Genomic DNA, 26,016 nt, shown 5'->3' with positions numbered 1-26,016 from the left:
CCCCCTGTGTGGAATTAATTTAGTATGTCTTATCTTAATTTAATTCTAAGACCAAAAACAGCATAATTTTTAGAATTTTATTACCAAAATCATACTGTGAGAGGCTTTCGTACATACTGACCCAGATTTACAGTATGACATCAATGCAAAGCAAAGACTTCATTCTCCTTTTCAAGTGTTCTTCAGTCATGTGCCACAGAGGGCTCGATTCATGCATAATTTTATATCCACCAAAAACTAAGACAGCCAACTCCAATTCCATCCATCAGCACATTTTTTAACCATAGACCTGGTATATGTTGCAGCCACTGTGCTAAAATAACTGCAAAAATAACATTTATTACTTTTTTGTTTTTGTAGGATTACCACCACCGTGGCTTGCAACATGGATCTGACAAAGTATCCCATGGACAAGCAGACCTGCACACTACAACTGGAGAGCTGTAAGGACACTACATACTTAATAAAGAAAATCCGAACTGTGCAGCTTGAAGCTGTGGCAGTGACTTGGTGGGTGGGCGTGATGTCAAATGAATCTGATCAAACCGAAGGATCAAACAGATCACTTTCTCTCATCTTCTAAACTGCTGGTGTGTGTACGTGCCTGCGCGCATGTGTGTAAGACTGCATGGTTATGTCACACAGCAGACAGATACTGCAGGGGCAATCCTGGTCATGATGGAGTATTCTCTTGTGTTATGTTTTATTGTCATAAATTACTGTCAAGAAAATGAAGATCAAGCTGGAGGGTAAGTCATACGAAAGTTAACTATCCCTTAAAGAAATGGTTGAACTGCGTGGAAAATATGCCTCGTTACTTTCTAGCCCAGAGTTATACATGTATGAGAAGATAGATGCCTCTCTTATGTCTGTCAGTATAAGCTCAAAGCAAGAAACCATTACCTTAGCCTTAAGACAAAGCTAGGCTAGCAGTTTGCCCTGCTTCTAGTCTTTTTGCTAAGCTAAACAAATGGCCTCCTGGCTCTGGTGCCATAGTTTAAGGTTCCCTGCGGAATTTTTGACCATTGGTCAGGCCTGAAATGCCTGATTTCACAGCAGATTTTCTAAAAAAAATTGCAATGTATGTTGCAATGTTTTGAGGTGTTCTTTTTATCATAAGATTTTTTTAAGCTTTTTAAAAAATACAGTTGAATTAAATGCACATTGTGACATGATGCATTTTCAGAGCCAATGTTGACATAAAATAAAACAGACAGACATTAATAAAAATCTTTACAGGTCTAAAATGATCTCTTTTATACATTAGAGCCAGTCAGGAAGATCTAGAAGGCAACACCGAGGTCCATGAGGTTGAAACAGACCTACCTGATTGTAAAGACAGTGATCAACAGTAAAATTAAGCTACATTAAAAATAAGGCAGACACTGCAGTGGTGTTAGCATCAGATGAGAGAGAAACCATCTTGCACCTTGCAGCTTCACCATCAGGTGAGGGGCAGCCTGTTGTGCCCTTCACAGCTTGACATTGGTTATACCACTTCATAGTTTGTAAAGTTAAAAAGCTCCAACAGTTACTCAGTGCAGTAATATGTGTCCAGTGTTCTAAAGTGGTCTGTTAAATTTGGTTGTGTGTTTGAAATGATAAGTGTCCTCAAAATGAAAGATGTTAAAATTTGCCTGCTCCGTGCTGCAGGACAGGGCTCCACTCGGAGTAAGCTGCGGGGGGCTGCTTACACTGACACCGAATTGGCTCAACTCAGTCATTAAACCCAGTAATAACTGTTGGGTAATATTAGCTGTGTGATGCTAGCAGTCATCCCTGTCAGTGTGTGTGACTCTGTACCAGGTGCAGCAGTAGTCTTGTGATAAGCAGAGAGAGGGGCAAGAAGGGGCTGAGCAGGTCAACAAAATGAATGAGTTCTAAAATGAAATTAGATTTTACCCATTTTAAATAGTCAAACTTACGGGAAGGTTGCAGTGACTGGACAAAATTGCAAAGTTGCGCAAAATTAACAGGGAATGGCTAAATTTGCGATTGCATCATGGCAAAATCCCGGAGGGACTGATTAGCAGCACTATGGAGAATTTTTTGAGTGTCTTTAAGCTATTCACACCCACCTTTACAACACATTATTATGGATCCCACAACATGCTGCAACTGGCTAGCACTCATCACAATGATGCATTGAGGTTGGAGTGGTCAGGATTAGGCCAAAGAGGTCATTGTTAGGGTTAGTTCTAGCCAATCCCAGATAGTCTCTCAGTCTATGTCTAAAATGATAAATGAGGACAATGGGTAAGTAGGTTAAGCAAAGGACTTTTGAACAGGAGACTGGGGTTTGAGTCCCATGTGTGTCACTATTGGCTTATTGTTTCTGGACATAGTTGACTATGTTGTTGAGTTGAATAAAGCTGCTGAATCCACACTGTGTACATAAACCGTAGTGGAATAGCTGAATTCACCCATTCATGTTAATGTTTCGACACTGCCAGGACACCCAGGGATATACTGCTGGGTGTAAATAGTCAGTGGTGCAAATAGCATTGTTGGCTACGCACACCTGGGTGCTTCCCTCTGCCATGATGCTATATACACCTGGGTGTAAATAGCCACATTGGTTATTCGACCCCCGGCGCAAATAGCATTGTTGGTTACAAACACCTGGGTGCAAATAGCATCTGCCTTGTTTTTATATGTCAGTCCCCATTCTTTTTGTGTCACGCACACGGTTGGTGGAAGTAACATGCAATGAAACATGGTTATGGGATAACAACAGGAAGGGAAATGAAGACTGCCAACAAACAAACATGGGTGTAAACACTGCATAATTTGATTATTCAAAAAATCTTCCACAGGGCTCCATAATACACAGATTTCAGAGCAATGTTCAGTGGATGACCTTCCCATAGGCAACATAGGCATGAGAGTAAATGGCAAAGGTTTGTACATGCCATAATCTTTTATTGTTTGATACATATTATTATTGCTAATTAGCTAACATGTTTGAATTGTAGCTTTGTAGCTTTGTAATTAGCTCTTATAGTTATTTGTAAAAAACACAAGGGGAGGCTTGCCTAGGGTGCCAGATGTGCCAACACTGGTGATATTCCCATCAACAAAAAGGTTATTTCCCAAAATGTTGAACATTTTCCCCTGAGCCCTTAGGCAACATATTTTAAGGTTGGTCCTGTCCCTGACAACAAACCCACCTACATTTACAAATCCTTTAAACTCATGTTGATATTTTAAGTATGGAAACAGCTGCCAGTAGTGTTCACTTGTTAAAAATTCTGAAATTTGTTGACATTTTCCTGAAATAAGAGGAGTGATTTGCCTAATTTTGACATGTTTTGAATGGTTTCAAGTGGAAATGCGGTGGCAGTATGTTTATAATGTTTATAATTAAAGAAAATTGCAATTAAGCTCAAATAAGGTGGCAAGATGGATTTTTTGGTAGTGCAAGGGATAGAAGAAGAAAAAGACGTCCCCCCCTCCCCCCCATCTTCCCTCACTCTTCTGCCATATTTGCTTTCCAAGTCGCTTCTGCTCCATGCTATTAGACGACAGCCAGCCACGCTAAGCTAAGTCTGATCCCTGCCAGAAGCCCACCAGGACCTCAGTGCCAAATAAAACATTTAACGGCAGCTCCAGTCCCACTTAGCAGACAAAAAGACATCTGGAGGTTAAAGTTAGGTAACTGAGAGGATGATGGATCCATCCTCCGTTGCTTCAATAATTCCAAGCTAAATATCTGCATCTTTCTCTCTGTCGGTCTCTCTTTTCCACCCTCTCTTACAATCTCTCTCATCCTGCTGCTCCATCTCTGCCGTTTTCTCTCTGTCTCCCTCTCTTTTCCTCCTCTCCCTCAATCTCTACCTCCCTCTTGCTCTGTCCCTTTATGAAGATGTATATTCAAGGATTTATTTCTTTTAATGCTGTGCCAAAAGTGGATCCTCTGCACAGGAGGATGGTTTAAAGAGAGCGTCGTTGTGGGAGGGTGCGGGGTGTTTAGATCGGGATTGCGGTAAAATATTTAGTGCGTTATGACAGCAGAAAGAGTCAGAAGATATGACAGTCTTTTGTGATCTTTGCTTTATTAACTTTAGGTGGTAGCTCTGGAAAAAAAATGTGGATATACTTGTTTTCAAGGGGCGACAGGGCACTGCAAGGTTGATTGTACCCCCATGTAACTCTTTCCATGCTATTGCACAGCATGTCACTACCCATTTGTGTCTCTAATTTGTACTGTAATGTCAGGGCTTTAGGTCAGGAAAATAATGAGTTCTTCTAGTAAGAGGAGTACAATGAGAGAGAAAACAATGAATTTTACAGGACCTTTCAGCGTCGGAGTCAACAGTGCCCTTCGTTAGGGGCCTGCTCCCAGACTATAACTAACCTTGGTCAATTATACATGGCTCCATATGGGTTTATGTAGGGAGGGCAACAGCAAATTACTGAGCATCTCATGTACAACAGATCATAGAGGTGTATTTCAGCTTCAGCCAACAGCACTTCCTCCTACTTTCCTTATTCTCTTGCTCCCTCTGCAGATAAATGAGAAAAATACACCAAAGGTTGTTAATCACACCTTTTTGTCCTTAATAAATTTCATCTTGAGAGCCATACCAGTTCTTATTAATTGATGTCAATGTAGCTATATTGTGCTATCAAAAGCACTGCCACACTTAGCCGTGGCATCTTTGACCATATTCATTTTGCATGCCTTCTCATTCCAAGATTTATTTGGGTTATCAGGGCTCTCGAGGGCCCAGTGCAATATGCATGATTAGTCTGTTATGGTATGATGCAAGAGTTAAGCTCTTCATCAGGACTCTTTGAAGATGTTAACATGGACACCACAAATGCATTTCCATTAGCAAATCCTGTTGGATCTCTGTGTGTCAAACTGTGTTAGAGTGAAGAACGGGAGAGTATTCTATTCTATGACTGTAACAACATACATGAAACATTAACATTGTCTTTGAAGTGTTTAAAGTGTCATGTGTTGTTTAACAGCAGATGCAGGACTTGAGAGTTGCACAGTGTAAACCTTACCCATCTGCTTCACGGGGGTAACGTTACGTCTTGAACTAGATTTTCAAAGGTTTTCTCGCTCCCTTTGGTTCTTGCCAAATGTTCCTCTTGTGCTGAAATTTAGTATTAGAGGGAATTTACCATCCACTATGGGCTGCAATCCCCAACAACTCAACCATAAGAGGATCAGGCATTTGCATAGCTTGAGCAATTAACCTTCCCAGCTGTTCCCTCCATAGCTACTTTGGGGTTTAGTAAACTTATTAATGCTGTTTCTATATCATCATCATCATCATCATCGCAATAATTTGGAATTATAGCAGGTTTTGTAATGTGAAATGTTCTTGTCGTATTTCTCACCTGCACAAGCAAACAGCTGCCTATATAAACATCCAGCAGACATGGAACAGCATTAGCATTCATCTGAAGTGGTGATTGTGCCCACTTGACAAATGTAAGTCAGATATTCACTCTCCTTTAAGCAGGTCCAGTCGACTCCTGCAGGAAATATCTGGTTCTTTAGCTGCTAAATGCTCCGCTGTGTTAACCAGCTCGTCGCTATCTTTGTTTTACCACTATTAGCTGCTGAGTAGGTGGTGTACAGAGGGTTTATCAGAGCTTTTTTTTTTTTGCTAAAAACAACTGTTTGCTGTCTGCAGCTAGGAATAAGGTTAATGAGAGTGGTGAGTCTGAACCAAAGCTTGCACCAAGTTGTACAACTGAGTGAAACTTAAGGACTGGGTGATAATTCTTTATGGGTTTTTTTACTATAAGCAACATTTTTCATATTACACATATTTATTAAATTGATTGTTAATGTAAAGTAATTAGTGCAGCTTCATTTTATTCATTCCATTTTATCACCTGTCTCTTTAAGCCCCACTTCCGATAAAACCCAATCTGCTCTGACTGGTGAGCATTTTCAGGGCTTGCGTATCTCAGCATCTCTGAACTTCAGTCATTGCAGCCGGTGAATGACTGTAATGGAGAATAGCAGCGCTTTTTAATGTGAAAAATCACTAATAAAAGCTTTTAAACACATGCAGACATGTTCCAGCAGGGATACGATCCTAAATAGGGGAGAAATTAACAACATCAGCAAACAGGATTCCAGGTTTGCCTGATGTTAGCATATAGCTACATGTAGCAATGTACTTGCAAATGGGAAATGACTTTGTATAGTAGCACTTTCTACTGTGAAAAAGTGTATCAACACAACACGACCTGTCCCAGCAAGAATATGATCGAAAATCTGGGAGAAATGAATAACACTGGCAACCAAGATTTCAGGTTTTTCTGACATTAGCATGTAGCTACATGTAGCGGTGTAGGCTATGTCAAGTAAACCCTTGCAGTAGCATAGCTGTAGCAGATGACCATATAAAGGATTCCATTACAAGCTGACATCAGCTTATCTCGAAAGTAGAAAAGAGGGTTTTGCTCACAGGAATTACTTTTATGTTCGTTAACCATATTATTTGAGACATTGGCCACAGTTAATATGAACATCCAACACTGTAACATTATACATGACAGAAAATAATGAAAAGCATAATAAGTCCCCTTTAGGTATTTGCTGTAATCTTCCTCAGAAAGTAATTTCCATCTCTTTTCTCTCCTGCAGGGGGTTACAACGTCAATGATGTCATGTTCTACTGGACCAGAGGAAATGAGTCTGTCAGTGGTTTAGACACTCTACAGCTGGCTCAGTACACAGTAGAGGACCACTACACATCTGTCTCAGAGGCCGTTTATGAAACTGGTAACAATGCCCTTCAAAACCATTGCTTAATGTTATTCCCAAGGCTATACTAATGTTTCATCACTCATTAAATATTATTTTAAAGAAGAGCCCTTATGGGTAGGATTTCTGATTCAGAACACATTTTGTGTTATCAAGTACACTGACAGACTTTTGTCCCTCTTGTCAAAGGCAATTACCCGAAGCTGGTCTTCCACTTTGAGCTGAAGAGGAGCATTCTGTACTTCATCCTTGAGACTTATGTCCCCTCGAGCCTGCTTGTTGTCCTCTCATGGGTTTCCTTCTGGATTTCCCTGTCCTCTGTTCCAGCACGTATTTGTATAGGTATAAGACTAAGCATCCTTTTCTATAATCAAATGTGAAAAGCAAATGTCATACTGTTTTCATATCGCACCAGATCTTATCTAGGTATTGTGTGTCACTGTAGGTGCTATGTACTGTTGTTGAGAGATAAATATTTCACTATATTTCTCTTCCTCACCAGTTATCAGTAGTGTGTTTAGTACCAAACAAATGTAAGAGACTTCTACTCTCTTATGGGTGAACACAAATGTTGGTTCGGGTTTGATTTTAGAGGGCTGAGGGTTGAAGAGAGCATGTGTGACACTGTGCTATCGAGTGGGAACATCCAAACATAGATGTTGCATTGAATTAAATCCACCACTACTGCAGGGGCCTTTGAGAACACAAAGTTCCCAAAACAAACAAAACAACAAGATATGTTATTCAGTGGAGTGCTGGGTATCTGTGGTTACATGTCAAGGCTTGAATGATTCTTCCTATGGATATTTCTGTCAGCCAGTTGTGGCCTTCAGAAACATTTTTTGCAGCCTGCTGTATGTGATATGAAATGCATGCATTATATTTAGATCATCTGTGGTGGACTGTCAGGTTAGGGATGACAGTTTGTAGAAAACTGCTGGTTGCATGACAATTACTGGCACCTCCTGGGTTTCCTGGGAATTACGTTCTGTAATCTGTGCTAGTGTTGTTAGCTAAAGTTAGGAGAAAAGGCTTTAGGAAAAAAGGACTGACTTGTCAGACCTCAAGGGAGAGATTAAGTGATCTGCCTTATCTGCAAAAAGGTGAACTCAGTGTTCAAGGAATTTCATGTTAATTATAGCTGCTGCACAGCGATGGGTCGGGTCCGGGCATTTTTAGGCAATTCTGAGCAACAAGCAGAAGAATTGGAAGACATTTAGGAATTTAGCAATGCAATCTTCCATTTGCATCAGCTGAGGCTTGAACTCACAACCACTGAGACTAAGAATCAATTTCTATCTCACTGAGCTAATTAGTCAGTGACACTTCATGTGTAGCTTCACAAATTGACTAAGCCAGACGTGCAGGTTTAGCAGCCGTCCATGCATGGAAAAGCAGATGTCAAACCACTGTAAAAAATTCAGTTATCTAAACAAAAATCTGAAAATACACATATTGCATCTAGACAGCATGGAGATGTTGCTAATTTGTTTGTAACAATGATTGATTTGCTCCATAAGTGAAAAACTGATGTTTAAAATTGCCATTTTCACATTGACTCCAATTGTTCACATTAGAGCAAAATTCATTTTTTCATTTTTTCGTTTGTGAGATAAAATTCTGAAATTTGCCACCCATCATCTACCATGACTCTAGAATTTTGTCATTTTTTTCATGAACATTAAAGATTTATTTGGCAAGAATTTGCATGTATATGTTTACAGTACCGTTTACAGTCAAACATTTTGATGCACTGTAGGCTCAATTTTTGATAAATCAAAAATCTGAGAAACGTAGTTTTTGTAGGACAGTCTGAAGATGCTCTGTAGCAAGTTTGGTGTCAATTGAGCAAAAATTGTGGGAGGAGATAGGTTTAAGAAGTTTTACAGTTTTTGAAAAAACACAGTGATGGACTTCATAATTTTTAATAGGTTAACACCAAAGATATCCTTTAATGGTCTTTTGTGGGAGTGATGGACTAATCCATATTTCACCAGTGTCTCCTTGTGTTTTTTGTGCCAGGAGTTACCACAGTACTGACTATGACCACTCTGATGATGGGCGCCCGGACATCGCTGCCCAACGCCAACTGCTTCATTAAAGCCATTGATGTTTACTTAGGGATTTGCTTCAGTTTTATCTTTGGAGCGCTCATTGAGTACGCCGTGGCCCACTTCTGCACCCTCACTCACACCGACTCACACATGCTCATGGTGAGACCCTCCTGGATATCCTTTGATATTTTTTAATTGTCATTGATGTTGTTGTGGTCCCAGTCATTGTCTTCATAATGGTGGTCATTGTCACCGTCGTCATCACCATCATTATCATCATTATCATCATCATCATGTCATCATGAGCACTCAGGGGTGAGTTGAACAAGTGCTACGAGTTCTCAAATTTAGATGTACAATTTTTTTTCCCCCGATTGAAAACTCATCTGTTCTTTGGTTCTCACTCTCTTGCAGTATTCCCACCACTTGCACGACCTTGACGACGAAATGAACGGCATCATCACCACCATCGCCAATCACAACAGGGCCAAGAGACGCAAGGAGGCTGCCGCGACTCCCACGCCGGCCCCTGCCTCCCTAGAACTCACTGTCAGCCCGTCCAGCCCCTCGGGCAGTGAGCCTAAGCCTGAGGCATCACCCCCGGAACCTACCAACTGGTGCCTCACTGCTCTGGCCACCGTCCGCAAAGTGCTTCGCTCCATAAATTGCTGTCACGTGGAGAACCCTCACCACATAGACAACTACTCCAGAGTCACTTTCCCCCTCTCTTTTGTCATGGTTAATCTGCTCTACTGGACATATTATCTGTACTTTTAGCGTCGGCTTGAGCGCAGCACGTGTCCCAGAGAGTGTGAGACAGAGAGTGTATGTAGTCAAGAAGTGTATTTTACTGTATGTATGTATGTACAGTAAGTGTTATTTAGGTTTGTTTCAAGATGAGTGTGTAAAATTTCTGCATTTGGATTCATGAGCGAAGTAGCATACTTATATAGGGTTGTCTTCGAGGAAAAGTAATGCTTATAATTACAGCTCCATTTTTAAATATTGTATACTTAAACTGACAAAGTTTTATACAGTGGTCTTCTTAAAACTGGGCGAGATTTAATCAATGCTCATACAAACTGAGATGAAAAGAACATTGCTTAGAAAGAAAGACTTCGCGAGTTTGCATCTTTTTCGCCGTAGTATATTCATTTTAGGTCTATCACTGTGCAGGTTGTTACTGTTGGACGCACAGAAGATGGAGCTGTAATTTAAGGCTTTATGGCATAATATGCTGGCATTGCTGAGGGAGAGCAAAAGCCCGCTCCACTTTCATTCCCTGTTGTGATGGATTGATTATTGAACTTTACAACTTCATCTTCCATTTCTGCCTACAGGTACAACATTTAGAGGGAAATAGCAAAAATAATGGATAGGAGATGAGAGACGAGGGAGCAAATAACTCAACGAGGAGAGTGTGTTAAAAAATATAAACCAGTCTCCCAAGGACGATCGCTTCCGTTCGCTGTTGAAACCTCTCTGTCTTCTGTGTCCTTCTGTGAGTTATTTTTAATTCACTGAGCAGTGCTGACTCTCTTTGCCTGCATTTATTTTTTTCATTGACACTATAAATGTAGTGGCCTTTGATCCCTTCAGTTGTATTTTGGAAATCTGGCCACCATGGACAGTATTATGGCACTTGTCATCTCACAAATCTGTTCTGCAGATTCACGAGGAAGGAAATGAAACTGAAACATGATGACCAATAAATTATACGGCATAAATATCACACCATGGAATTAATAATGATATGAATAAATAGAGTGAAATATAGATAAGATTTGAAATTATTTCTAAAATATTATTTTATTTAAAGGGGGCCTTTTATGCTTTAACATATTTTGTGTCTTATATATAGAGTTAGTGTCAGAAATTCATATTAAATGTAGTTAAAGTTTTAAATTTTGAGGTAAACGTAGGTAAAAGTAATCCCTCTGAGCAAAATCCTCAGGTTGCATACCTTTCTGAACACTCCACTTCCAGCAGTTTTTCAATACTCTGGCAACAGTTTGACACCAAAGTGTCACCGATTTCTTTATATGGTCATCTGCTCCAGGCATGCCGCTGCAACTGCTCACATTATGTAGCCTTCACTGCTACATGTAGCTACATGCTAATGTCAGCAAAATATGTAATCTTGGTTGCCAGTGTTGGTAATTTCTCTCTGATTTCAGATCATATTCCTGCTAGAACATTGTCAGATTGTGAGGATTTTGGCATAGACGCTTTTATTGGTGATTTTTCACAGTTCAGGGTGCCGCTATTCTCCATTACTGCAAGTACACTGCTATATGTAGCTCCATGCTAACAGCAGGAAAACATGTAAACTTGATTATCGATGTTGTACAGTATATTTCTCTCAGATATCGGACTGTATTCCTGTTGTAACATGTCTGATTGGGTTTAGAAGCTTTAATTGGAGAATTTTCATTCCCCAGGTGAAAGTACACCGATAGTGTACATATAGCTATGTGCTAACACCAGGGAAACATGTAATCTTTGCTGCTGATGTTATTAATTTCTCCTCAATTTCAGATCAAATTTCTGTTGGAACATGTCCGGTTATCTTAAGAATCTTTTATTGGTGATTTTTGTGGCAGAAAGTGCAACTATTCTCCATTACAGTCACTTCCCTGGCTGCTATGACAGTACAGAGATGCAAATATACGAAACCTGAAAATGCTGACAAATCAGAGCAGAATGGGCTTTTTCAGGAGAGCGGCTTAAAGAGACAGGTGTAACAGAAAGAGGGTGAATGCAGGTGTTCCAGCACAGGCAGTGTAAGGAAAATGAAGTGGGTTTTTTTTTGTTTTGTTTTTTTTTTATAAAGCATGTCAATATGTTCTATTAGAAACCCCAAATACAAGTATGAACTTGAAAATGGGCTTAATAGGTCCCCTTTAATCTTTTTTTCTTTTTCATTATAGGTATAAAAATAACATAGTAATGGGATGTGTTTTAATAATAAATAACATTATTTTACTATTTATTGGTTGATTTGTAAATGTCACTTTATTTATTCACATGAGTTTGTATTTTAGTATGTTTCATTTACTTATTTAATGTGGACTTTGTGTTTTATATTAACTAGACATGTGTAATGCAACATTGTGACATACAGGGCAACAACACCAAGACAGACACATAATAGTGATATACACAGCACTCTTTATTTGCTGCTGGTAGTGTTTCTCTGTCTTTGTAAAACATAACACAGCAGTCAGACCTAGATGTGTTAGACACTGTAGAGTGATTTGAATATGAATGAAATGGCCAAAATATTTCAACGGGATGTCATCATCTGTGCATTATCCAAATGGAAAAAGGCCTGGATATGCTACACTTGAGGTTTCACTTCTCTCCTCAGTTTTTAGGCTGTTGTCATCTCTCGCTGAGTGGCTATTGAGTATTTCAGTTCAGGTGATATGGTACATTTGCTACCAGTGATGTGAACCAAAGAGCCAAAGATTCCGATTTTATTTCCTTTTTCTTTCCCTTTAGTTCTTCAACTAGGAGAATTTAAGTGCATTTTCAAATATCATGTTTGTTATTGATAGGATCATTCTGAAATAGCATGCAGTCAATGAGCAGATGAACATAACACTTTACATTTCAGACAGAAAACATGATTCAGTTTAAATACAGGGATGCATGTTTATTTATTGCTGTATTCAATATTACTGTGACATATGCTCACTCATTCCATCTCATTTTTAAGAACTACCATTTGATGTGTATTAAACATTAGCTACATTTGTATCTATTTATATTTCATTGCCTTTTAATCTGTTTATGTTCCTATTTTATCTACATTCTTTCTCATGTTTTAATCTATTTTTGAATATGTCATCAACTGACATGTTTTGATTGCTCTCCTTGCCTGATGATAATAGAAAAGTAGGATTTACTTTTGTTTCCGTTTTTTCTGCATGGTTAGCAAGTGCAACTTTACTTTCCTCTGCTTTGCTTGATTTGTTTTTTGGAGAATCATCATAAAATGCTCAACTGAGGCTGTTGAAAGGATTAGATCTGTGATTGCTAATGATGCAGCTTTGAATTTGGGTCTCATCTGAGTCCAAAAGTGCAGGATGTTTGAACTTCTGTTCTCATTTTCAGTTATTTGAAAGGATGAGTGATCAGTGACAGTGTTCATTTGCCTTTGAGCTGTGTCTGCTCAGCAGAAGTTGGTGAGCACCAGCCAATTGAAAAAGGTTAATATGATTAAACAGACTGTCAGCTTTTATACAATATTGCACCACGGTGGTAGTTTTGATAGTCATCTTCTCAGTGAACAGTACAAGAAATGAATGCCAATATGGAGCCAAAGAACCACAAGAGCAACCACAGAGAACGTTTTTTTTTTTTTCACTTGGTGATGAAGTTGGTCCATACACAAAGCTTAAGGGTATCAATTGTCCGATGGCTCCACGGTCGCAACTACATTATCAGCGCTGGTTTGCTCTGAACGAACAGCATTTTGGATGGTTACAGAAAACCAAGGATGGTGATAAAACATTGTAGAAACAAAGGTATGACATTTTGGGCAACATTACCAGAGCATTTGTGGAGCAACAACAGAAAAATGGAACATGGCTACCGTTGGAGTGCCCTTTCTTTCCTGTTGTGGGACATGTCTAATAATGCCTCAAGGTGATGTTGGCTACCAACCTCACAGTTCCTGGGACATCTTCATGTGAAATGTATTTATATACTGTAGTACCATGCTGATATAGGCATTGATTTGCTTAACCTGTTGTAAATAAATAGTAACACTGTGCATGATCATTTGGTGTATGAATATGAATGATAGCAATAAAAGAGGTTAATGTGTGTATTGGTGACACTTTATACATCTTACTTATTGCATTCATGTTAGATGTGAGTAAAGACGGAAAAGCAGATTCAAAAAATGCTAATTGTCCAAAATTTAAATTCAGAGTACAGTGGAACAGACTAGTTAGCCTGCAGACATGCAAATGTGTGTGTTTGTGTGCTGCAGATGTTGAGGCAGCATGTCCCAGTGGGAGTGATGGAGAAGTGAGTATTAATTCCTTGCAGCTGCATTAGCTCTGAGTCAGCAGAATACAGAATGAGAGGATGATGTGAGATCATACAGTACATACCCACACAGAATTACTTTATGGGTGAATCCTGTAAGATGTTTTCCTTAAAAAATGTACTAGGGCACTTTGCTCCTTGGCAGCTCCAAGTGAAAGCAAACATAGCTGAATTTTTCATTACTTGAAGTGTGTAGTTGTCTACAAACTAAATTTTATCTTATTGAGATAGTGTTTGTAGCTGATCCCTGGACAGATTGATTCTTTAGTTGTTTATGTTCTTGGTCAGTCTGACCATCTACAGGCCATGCACACAGTTTGTTTTGTTCAATTCGCTGTGCTGTATGGAAGCAAATAAGAGAGATAAGTATTTGAATTTTGACACGCATTGAAAACTTAATATTGAACACCACACAATTCATAGCATTTAAATATTTTATTTTGAAACCATGTATCTAAATATATCTGTTCCAAATCTACCTCTTTTAAATTAAAATATAAAATTACCTGATTTGCAATTTCAAATTGAATTTTTTTTTTCACTGTTCACAAATTCAGAACCAATCAAATTTAAAGGCGCTGTATGTAAGAATGTGGCCAGAAGGGTTACTGCACTCAAATTCAAAATACTGCCGCGAGTCGTGTCCGCCCCCCCTCCCCTACAGATTTGAGGTTGCTGGACAGCGGCACGCTGGAGACTGATTTGTTTGCCCACGGGTGGCTGCCGTGGCAGGGCCGTGTTGCCGCGTCCTTGATCTTCGGTTTTCCAGCGGACCGTTCGAGCAAGTCCGGCTTCTCTGCTGCTAACGCTGCTGCCGGGATACAGCTGAGGAGACTGCTAATGCTATGTACTGGGACACTGCTAATGCTGCTTGCCGTGCTGCTGTAGCTCAGTCGTAACTGTAACTGATACTGAGACTCTACTGATTGCGTGACTGGTAGACGGCGGTGGGTGGCGCAACAGGCCAAAACACAAATTCAAAACATAAACATGATTTGTGGACTGTAAAAAAATTTTTTAAATGCGAATATTCTGGCTGTACTATTGTTGTCGGTGAGATCAGTATGTTATATGAACATTATTCCTTAGTCTCTGTGACATATTAGGATGATTTTATGACTATTTGCTTTAGATTTCTTACATATAGCTCCTTTAAGTTTCAGAATAAAAAAATCCAAAATAAAAATAAAAATGGACTTCTATTTCTGGATCTGGTTTTAACCTGATTTAAAAAAAAAAAAAAAATCTAAATCAGATTTTAATTTCAAAGAGGTGAATTTAGAGCAAATAAATTCAGAAACAAATCAATACATTTTTAATGTGAAGTTTTCAGTGGCTGTTAAAATTCAAATACTTATAGCTTTATTTGCTTCCTGGATTTGCCATACCAAAAAAGCAACGAGGAAATATATAGTATAAATTTTTAAACAAAAGTTCACTTATATCGGCAAAGTCTGATTACATAGATATTGCACATTTAAATACGTTGACATATAGGCTAAACCAGTGTCACAAGAAATCTAGTATAATGAGGGGCCTTAATTATGAATGCCTTACAGCCTGTCAGTGTCACCTCAATTCAATGCCATTGCTGCCTGAAAGTTAAAACTGAAATAGAAATACTGTGTGCTCTAATGCCTTCTATAATCCTCATACTGTAAATCCTGATCCTTAATCAATCTCTGTAAATTCAAAAATCCCTTTAAAAAGAGATCATCGTTGGAACATGGCACATATCAAAGCTGCAGGTCTTCACCCTCTCAAGTATTCTCTACTGCAGATATTTAATGTGCAGCTTTGATCATAAATGGAGTGTCAGGTGGTCAAGGCAGTTTTCGGTCATACTCTGTCAATATATGTAGTGCTGTAGCTATCCCTGCACTTCTCACATTCTCCTATTAATGTGCAGCTGGCAAACTAATGCCTAATAGTATCCACTGCATATGAAAATGACTGTCAGTTTCCTGAAATAGTATCCACAATGCACCCCGACATGTCATCATACAATAATAACAAGGCAGCCACTATCAGGCCAAAGCTCCACACTATGTCCCATAAGGAGACAACCAATTCTCAGCCTAGCATAGATCAAACAGTTGGCTATTAACAGGTTGATTATTTACAGACAACACTTAGCCTAGTGATACCTGGTGATTCAATCAAATATCTTTAGATGTCTTAATAAGCAATATCCAGCCACTATGCTGGGTCATTGATCCACTTCTGATGTGGATGAACACTCTTATTTGGTGCTACTTGATCTTGATCTCTTGAGCGCAGCTTTTAGTACAGCATCCTTACTGAAATTCTTTTCCAGGGCTATCTTGGGAAGCGACCTGGACTGGTTCTCCTCCTTTCCCTCTGATAGGAGTTTTTCCGTGTCACCTGTTCCCTGTATGTCTAAACTGCTGCTATTCCTTGTGGTGTGCCACAGGGTTCTGTCTTGGGTCCTCTATTAATTGCGTTGTAGCCTATATGCTTCCCTTAAGTCATATTATTAACAAAGTTAAAGGCATCCCTTATAGCACTGGTGCACTGATGATATCCAGAAGCAGCCAATGTCTCTTTTGAGCCTGATGAGATTTGCACAATCGTCTGACTGGATGGCTGACAACAGCTCAACACAAATAAGACTGAGGTCCTAATAATTGCTTCAGATGGCATAGCTTCTGACACTGCTCAGTGTATTGTGTCCCTTAACTTAGCTATACAGTGTAATCTTAGAAATCTGTGTTATATTTTATCAGCATATCAAACTGTTAACCCGTACATGTGTCTTCCATTTAAAAAACATTGCCAGACTCAGGTCTGTTTTATCACAACCTGAGCTAAAGATGATCCTTCATGATTTTATATTGTCCCAGATAAACTACTGCAATTACCTTTTCACCTCCCTCAGCAAGTCATCCATGGACATCTACCAGTGGTCTAGATTGCTGCTGCAAGGCTGTTGACCAGGTCCAGCAGGACGACTCACATCACACCCATCTTATCTTCTTTAAATTGGCTTTCCATCAAGTTCAGGAATCATTCTAAGGTTCTTGTTCTCACATATAGAGCCCTACATGCTCAGTTAGACACCAGAGCACATATCTGACCTGACCTTATATCACCATATGTCACCTAGTGCTCTGACCAGGGCTTATAGGTCGTCCCTCATGCTCGACTAAAAACAAAAGGTGTCTGTGGCTTTGAAGCTGTGACTCCAACACCATGCAAACAGTTGGCTGTTAACAGGTTGCATATAACAGACAACACATAACTGAATGTCTGATGATTCCATCAAATATATAAAAATGTCCAGATAAGCAATATCCAGCTGCTGTGTTGGATCATTGATCCTATTGGGCAGGGGAAAACTGACAAGACTCAACAGCAATGACCCTGAATTTCTGAAGGTATTGCGAACGGTCAGATTCAGTCAAGGTAGCGTTATTAGACATGTCTATAAAACAAATGTTTGTTTAACAAGAAATAAATGCAATCACTTGTGTCAAAATTAGGATTCAAACATATGTCAAATTGTATTGACATCTGATCTTCAGTTTTCTTTGCCTAAAAAAGGGGTGTGGCCTTGACGTTTTGCAAAGAACCCTTATGTGATGGCCTCCAGGGCTGATGGGTGAGCCAGAGGGGAAAATGAAGAGGAGGTGCAATATTAGGACTTTTTTAATGAGCTAATGAGCTACCAGGTAATGTTTTCTAGTTTACGTTTAGAAGCGCTGTTTGGTAGTTTGCTGTCTCAAGGTCATGTTGCCTGCCCATGATTAGCTTGCTAGCTAGCTAAGCTATTAGCAGACACGCTAATGTAGCATGGGATTTGTTGACTCATTCCCAAATATCGAAACAAAACAGTTACAGTACAGTTACTATAAATAAACACTGAAATTACATGCAGAATTGCTGCTCAGGTATTTTGGTTCCTGCAGTAAGCAAATTGTATTTTATCTATGAAAAGCAAACACAAAATGGTTGGTACTTCTCTTTGCAAATCACAAAATTAATCAATGTTGCATTTTAAAAAACATAATCTTTACGTGATCCAAACCCTGGACAACAAAACCAGTATAAGCAAGGAATTGCGAAGGGGTTTTTTACTGTTTTAATGTAACAAACACTGATTGGAATGGCCACAGACAGCACAAACTATAGGCTTTCCTGTAGTGATGGTGGTTGTTACCTCAGAACCTGCCTCCATTTACCTGCCCTCCATCTGGAAAGTGCGCTGATTTGTGATGTCATATGCAAAACAGCTATAAGCAATGTGTGCCAATACTCCTCTGAGGACTGAGCTGTTATTTGGGTTATGCACTTTGTACAAGAAGGACATCATCATCATTTGCACAAGGAAACTTTTTTGAGCCCAAGCAATTATAAACTACAGTAAAATCTAAATGGTGTCAACCCATTGTCAAATATGTAAAAGTAACAGAACACATCACTTCTAAAAAAGAGACTACAACAATCCCAATGAAATGACCAATGGCCTCTGGAGTGACTTTGACTGTAGACACAATGATTTTTACCATTTGCTGTTATCTTTTCTTACAGTCAGAGCGTATCTGTATCAGGGCTGTATGGCACTATGAAATATCAGTTACATCAGTGTAAAGACTGATAAGAGAGTCATATTGTGGAGTCTGTTACTCTCCCTGCAGCACAGTGAGTGTGAATGTGGTTTGAAGGAGCACGGCTGGGAAAGTTATCAAAGCATCAAAACAGATCTCAGGGTGGCAGATTCAGCATGAGTGAGACTGATATGGCACTGGTCTCGTCAGAAAAGTCACACATAAATGTGAAATAATGGGTGCAGTCATTTTCTCCTCACAGTCCGTGTAATATCGATAGCGGTCCAATCAAACATACAGTAGCAGGAGTTAGAGGCCACGAGTAATTACAATATTACTGAGAAGATAAATGTCAAAAGTCATCCAGAATATTGACACAGAATTGATGAGACCTTTTGAAAGCATGCAAGAAATTGATGCAGTTTAAGTTTATGTGTGTGTGTGTGTGTGTGTGTGTGTGTGGATGATGGATTCTGGAAAGATTGCCTTAAAGCCATCCATAAGTATACCTGTGTGCAGTGGTGGTATGAATATGAGTACTATAAGTACATTCACTCAACCACTGTACTTGCACAACAATTTTAGATACTTTAGGGTACTTGGGAATTTCCACTTCATGCTACTTTGTACTTTGTACAGATATTGTACATTTTACCGCACTACATTTGTTTTGATAGCCTAGGTACTTTACAGTATGAGATTAATAATGCAAAATATAAATCATTTAATGAATTATGATATATTTATAGAGGTTAAGCTGGCCGACAGTATGTGTAATTAACCATGAACATTAATGCGTCACTAATTATAAACCATTAATATAGTATTTATGATTCTGGGTCATCCTGCATAGTGAGCACTTGTAGATGTAGATGTATGTGTGTATAGATAGATAGATAGATAGATAGATACTATCTACTATCATATTTCTATACTGTAGTAGGGGAGAACAGGTATGGTTGTAACAACAGGATGGTTTTAACAGCACTTTCATCAGTAATGGACCCTATCATCGTGTGATCGGTTTATTGTATGACCACTTCTTTTCTGACATCGCATGGGAGGTTTTATAGCTCTGTGAAGAAATGTGCAGATTTCAGTCAAAATACAAATTTTTAGGTATGAAAGTATTTTTTAAATCAAGTCTATGCTTTAATTAGTACTTTTAGTGATGACATTAGAATTTTGTCACTTGTATAAGATTAGAGAGTAGTCTTGAGAATAAAAAGTGAGGCATTTAATCTTTGATAATTTCAAACTATCATGCTGCTACAGCTAGCTAAACAATGGCTGACAGGGGTGGGGATAAATGTAACACCAATTTGAAAAAAGTGTTACAACTAACCCTAATGGCAACTAAACACACATCTTCCATCTACCTTGCATGCTTGAGTGTGAAAATCTGACAGGGGTGTGCTTGCACATGTACTAAAATCTGCAACAGATGAGGTGAGGCAAAGAAAGGCAGTAATGTCTGTCAACCAAAGAATACTCTATCTGCCATGTGATGCTGAAGAAGAGGATCAACGCAGCTGCCCTGTGTCACAAAGTCTTCACTGTGCAGCAAGAGTATGTTGTGACTTGTACTTGACTGAGGCAGCAGGCTTGTAATTTGGACTCACTCCACATGAGGTACTAAGCATCTGACAGGTACAGGTAAGCCCAGGCTGTTACAACTCTTTACAGCAATGGAACTCTTTGTATTTAACATCAATCAATCAATGTCTGTAATATAGTTGGAGAAGTTGGAAACACTGCAATGTGTAGTAGACACATAAGAATACTTTGTGATTAGATTTGAGTGCTCTAACACAGAAATTGAATGAGTTATAGATGTTGAGACAAATGGTGATACAACCATACTCTGTCTCCCCTAGTGCTACTTTTACTTAAATTAAAGATCTGAGTACTTCTTCCACAGCTCTCCATGTGTCTTGTCTTGAGGCCTGCCAAATTACCCACTTGTTTTGATTGTGCCTACAGCTTTGATCATCAAACCCATTATTAAGCTCCACAAGGCTGCTTTTAATATTAGAGAGTAAAAGGTGTGACGTGTCCATAGCCGGCTAATTCTGTAAACAGTCACACTACAAATTTAAATCAGTAAACCACTTAACCTTGTAATACCATAACATGTTCTTCTGACACAGCCAGCAGAGTGAACTGTGCTGCTCCGAGTCACCACGAGATGGCGGTGTGGAATCACATTTCACCATCAAATCCACTGCAGTGCAAAGGAGCTGCACCGTACAACAAAAGCATGAGAGCATTGAGATTCACTCACATGTTGATGCACTGAGGAAGTATCAGCTGTTATCAGAATTTATTGACAATCCCCCTTTAATGTTTTAAGCAGATTACATGTGTGAGACTTGTGTCTCTTGTTCAGCTGTTGTCTGATTCCCAGTGTTGCTCTCCTGAGGGAGCTGCAGGTGACAGTCACAGGAGGAAACCGGAAAAAATGATACTCATTAAAATAGGTTCAGCTTGGGTGATGGGATCGTTTAAGCAGATTATAAAGCTGCAGTGTTGACAAGCAACTTAATGAATTTATGAGACTAAAAGATTGATCGACTGATTGATTGAATTCTGTAATATTTACTGATATTACACACAAAGATATTACTGCTTAATGCGAAAGAGCAAATTCTGAATTCATATTGCTGCTGCCTTAAAAGCAACATTTGATTTTTTTATTAACTGTTCATTTGTAAACAATATCTTACTGACAGTGTGAACCAAAAACAAATAACACATTATTATATTATAAGCAGTCTAATTAGTGTGGTAGCACTTCTTCTGTGCAATTGATTTTCTCACCCATAGCTTCAAAACCTTTTATGCTCTTTATGCTGTTCACTAACAGATACATGTGTATTTTGCACTGTTTCCTGTTGCACACTTCACACATTTTCATATTTAACAAGATGTCCCTGAACAACATGATAAACTGAAAGTATCATTATACTTTCAACTCCTAAAGTTTTAATGCTTCCAGTAAACAATAAGTACATTACATCATGTCTAATTCTTGACGTATTAGTCACTTTGCTTCTGTTTTGGCAGCGCGTAGAGCCAAACATTCAGCCCAATCGTCAGAAGAAAATGTTGGCATTGTGCGCTTCTGCACACCACAAATACATTACATTTGCATACATATTCATTTGGAAGATGGAGGATGGTGTGACATCTAGGTGAGGTGTCTGCTAAGCTGCAGACCACTGTTTGAGACCAACAAACAACCAAACCAGTTGTGATTAAGTGAGTTATTGCTGTGATTTCAACAGCATTTTAGGCATGAAAAGCAGTTTTTTGCAAAGACATTGCTGCTTTTCCAGCTAAGATTATGCCCTTTAAACCTGGTATATTATGCCCAAACAAGACCTTTTCCAAACCACGACCAAGTTTTTTTTTGGCCTAAACATAACCACATGTTCATGGTGTTGAAAGGTAGTTTCATTTATCTGCTACATAATAACATGCAAATGTAATATATTAGTGGTTTGCAGAAATGTACAGTGCCAAAAAGAAACAATACTTCTACACTACACTTTACATTACACTTAAGGCTGTCTTTATGCATGTAACACTACTTAAAAACATGAGCTGTTACGTGGCCAGCACAGGCAGCTGGAATGCTTGAATGTTTTCTGTGTAGACAGCCAATACAGCCAAATGAAAAGAGTGAGTTTGATATTATCAGAAATCATGCCAATCAGCGTCAGTGCATATTTTCTCAAGGAAATGCTTCTTCAGATGTTTTTACTGTTGCATTTTCCTGTGTAAATTGACATCATGAAAGTTTATAATCAGTAGCATTGCTTTAAAGCTGTGGTGGGCAGTTTAATTTTGGCGTCATTGGGCAATAATCCTATAATAACCTTAGAGCATTTTGTAATTCAAGTGGTCTGAGAGAAAACTCGACTTCTGCACCTCCTCTGGACTGTGTTTTCAGGCTATAGATAACCAGTGATGAGAGATTTTGGCCAATCACAGGTAATAAATAGAACATGTGTCAATATTGGTGAAGCGTTTCAGAGAGAAGATGTTGCTAATGCCCTTGCCTAACTGAAACCAAAAACTCATAGCTGCGGCTTCAAGTTTACATTTATGTATCACAGTATGTCCTCCACTTCATTTCCCACCACTACAGATCCCATTAGCAAGAGGAAAGCTGCCAGCAATTCTGGAAGCAGACCCCCATTCAGTGGCCGTAGCAAACCGAATCCAGCCAGTCCAAACCCCAGCTTCAGGCAACCGGACAGCCTTGAGTCCCCGCCAAATCAGCAAACTTTCTGTTGCTGCCATTACACAGGTTAGACCTGATGCTGCAGCTGGCCATTAGCCTGCTGTGACACCTGTAGGGTTTGTTCAAGCTGAATATGAGCCATTTTAGCGCTAACTTTTGGTTGGCACTGTAGACAGTAGCAGTCCACAGCAGCAGAGAGTGAGGCGAACGGACTGTGGAGTGGCTAGCGAGCTGATTCTTGTCTCATTTGTGGTGTGATAAACAAAGAGTGGGATAAGGAGGGGCAAATGTACTGCGTGCAACTCTACAATGAAATAGGATAAAATAAATCAGTGTATGGGAAACACTGGGTTAGTGTATGCAGCGCATGTATGTACCCGTGGTTGTCTGGAAGGAGGAGCTTAGGACAGAGAGGTGAGAGTTGCAGGAGGAGGGTGTATTTTCAAATTCTGCCAATTTTTGCATTCTCCAGATATCTGCTTACCCCAGCTTAAACTCCTTGATTTGCATTTGAAATATCATATACTCAAAGAAATGTAATTTTTGGTTCTAATATTATTGTGATCAAATGACAGTATAAGACCAAACTGTTGGAAAATGAGCTGAAAAAGCAGAGTTATAAAGGAGATTTCATAGAACATCAGTACCACTATGAGAGAAAGGGGGGCATGTAGTATATGTACCTGCGTGCACTTAATGCAGTTAATTTGACTGAGTAAAATGATTCACATATAGATTAAAACATAAAGAAGTGAAGAATGAAACTGCTCTGGCACAAGTGCCTGCAACCTGCTTGCAGCTACACCACTAAATATAACGTTACCCACTTCTTATAGCCCATTCCATGTCAATCAGATTTCCCTGTAATTTGCAAATTTGGACCATTGGGACATTACCCTGCAAATTGAATTTCAATCAAACCTTTTAATCTCCTGGCGTTCAGCTTACTATGCTTAACACACTCCCAAGTTTTTCATAACACTAACTTGTAGGTCTGATGATGTCCATGGGGTATTTTAGAGGCTTTCAAAGGCTTCCTATAAAGTTGGATATAGATATTATACATGATATCTTCAGTTTAGTTTGATGCATACAGATGTAAAAATAGCCAAAAGAAACTCTAGGAGCCTGTTTTGTAATCATCTGCTATGGAATGGAAGCATCCTCATATTATTAGCCTTACTGTGTGTAAAATCTTCATCATTTCACCACAGCTTTCCAGCTGGAGGACATTTCTCACATACGTCAGTTGTGGTATTGAAATGGACTGGATAAGAACAAACCGTTGAGGCCCATGTGGTGCTGTGACACACCACAGAAACTGTGCAGACTGTTTGACTTTTCATAGTAGGAAAAGCACAGGTGTTACTAATCACATCAACGATGGCCCGTTCTATTCAAGTGTGCTAATAAGCCATGACAGTGTGACAGTGAGCCGGCATGCACAAAACCAGGACTCTGGAACTTAAGAGGCTAAATGTACTGTAATTCAGCCATCATTCATTTTATTAGCAACAATTAATACTTGTTAAAAACTGTGTTTCCCCTACAGTGAAATGTTACAATGTGTTCTTTGAAAAATTAAAGGGACACCTCTGACTTGTAGTGCTTATTATCAGTCTGGATGTTTTTGGTGTGAGCTGCTGAGTGTTGGGGATATTGTATCGGCTGTAGATATGTGTGGTCTCTCTCAAATATACCTAAATGGAACTCAGCTCGTGCAACTCAAAACTCAGAACTTGCTGTGAGCAGTTTGATGTAGGAACTTTTTTCTTTTTACCCATCTACACCCACCAACTATATTACTGTGCAGCATGCATCTACTGCTAGCTCACCTAGCACCACTGAGCTAGTTAGCGTTATGGCTTAGCCATTGATGCTTACTTCTCACGCTGTTACAGGCACAAGCCTCTCATCCATGAGTAGATGCACGCTTCCTTCTACACCAACACATTCTCACTACAACCTTGTCACATTTCGACGTTTGGTCATGGGCTTTCCATGTCCTGATACAACTTGCAAGGTACCACAGGTGCGCTGCTTGTTGACGATCTGGGACGCCGTGTCAAGTTCTGCCTGTTAGATGCATTGTCTTCTTTCAAAATACACTTCCCTTTTCCCAGGAAGTTTACCATTTACATACATTATCTTTCAAAATAAATGCACTACATTGGTACAATACCGCAAAATTATGTTTTTTTCCTTCAGCAACAAATGCACATGGTTATGTTAAAGCAACAATAGCACATGGTGAGGTTTAGGAAAAATAGAATAGGGTTTGGCTTTATAATCTTACGGGATGCAGGTGAAAGTCTGTTTGTTGGACCCATCCACCACCCCTCCTGCCCGCCCTCGTCAGACTGAGATACCCCTGATGCCACAGAACACCATTAAAATGTAACAGCGACCGACCACATATCAAAGGTCGGTGTCTGATGCTGCAAATCACTGCCCAAGTGCCAGATTTCGACAACTTCATAGTGAGACTGGGTTGTCTGCACAGTGATGCAGTTAACGGTTTGGTAGAAAGAAAGTAGTTCCTATATGAAACTGCTCACAACAACGTCTGTGATCTTGAGTAACTGGGTCATGATTTCTGGAAAGAGACATTGCTGTTGAGTTTTTTTAAATGTATTTTTTGACACTGTGAGCACCCCAAGCTGAGTGACACCTAGTTCCATTATTTTGGAGAAGGCAGACATCTCTATGGCCGATATCTCCAACATTGAGTGACTCGCATCATAACATTCTAGACTGATAAACAGCACTGCAGCTAAGAAGAAATACATGAAATTTTGATTTGGGGCTGAACTGTCTCTTTAATGTAACATGGGGTGGGAGTAGCTCGGCCCATAGGTACCTGGGTTGGGAAACTGAGGGTCATTAGTCCCCACCTGTGGACTAGTAGCTGGAGAGGTGCCAGTTTCTCCTCCTGGGCCCTTGAGCAAGGCGCAGAACCCCCAGCTGCTTGGAGCGCCATCCATGGGCAGGTCCCTCGCTCTGACATCTCCCTATTTACTGCATGTATAGGTCCTGTTGGTGCATGTGTGTGTATTTTGGGCCTGTGTGTATATGACAACAGAGTGAAAAACTTGAATTTCCCCTCTGGGATTAAGAAAGTATTTCTCCTTCTTCTGCTGTTGTTAATGACAGCGGTTCTTTTGTTTGGCACCAGCATTTTCTGCCACTTTCCATCTGTTGAGGGATATATTGAAACTACTCAAGAGGGTCCAACTGCACATATGGAGACCCCAGGCCTGTGAGCCAATGGGAGGAAAGTACGGTCCCAAATTGTGAGATCATTCTCTTCTCTGCCACAGAAGTATAAAAGCAAAAAAACTTCTT

At 39.5% G+C, this 26,016-nt stretch overlaps 1 protein-coding gene across 2 annotated transcripts in view; it reads left to right on the top strand.

Annotated features, from left to right (window-relative positions):
* The window catches only part of LOC117248757 (gamma-aminobutyric acid receptor subunit pi), a 69,896-nt gene extending 56,262 nt beyond the window's left edge, over positions 1–13,634 (top strand). For both annotated transcript variants that reach the window (XM_033614009.2, XM_078160714.1), the window contains 5 exons: positions 361–443; positions 6,620–6,757; positions 6,929–7,081; positions 8,762–8,952; positions 9,208–13,634. In XM_033614009.2, the coding sequence (XP_033469900.1) occupies positions 361–443; positions 6,620–6,757; positions 6,929–7,081; positions 8,762–8,952; positions 9,208–9,570 (928 nt within the window). In that variant the 3' untranslated portion in view covers positions 9,571–13,634. The remainder of the gene's footprint in view (positions 1–360; positions 444–6,619; positions 6,758–6,928; positions 7,082–8,761; positions 8,953–9,207) is intronic.
* Positions 13,635–26,016: the final 12,382 nt, after the last annotated feature.

Source organism: Epinephelus lanceolatus, chromosome 17 (assembly GCF_041903045.1).
Source record: "Epinephelus lanceolatus isolate andai-2023 chromosome 17, ASM4190304v1, whole genome shotgun sequence".
NCBI lineage: Eukaryota > Metazoa > Chordata > Actinopteri > Perciformes > Serranidae > Epinephelus > Epinephelus lanceolatus.
This window is presented reverse-complemented; position numbering and strand designations above follow the sequence as displayed.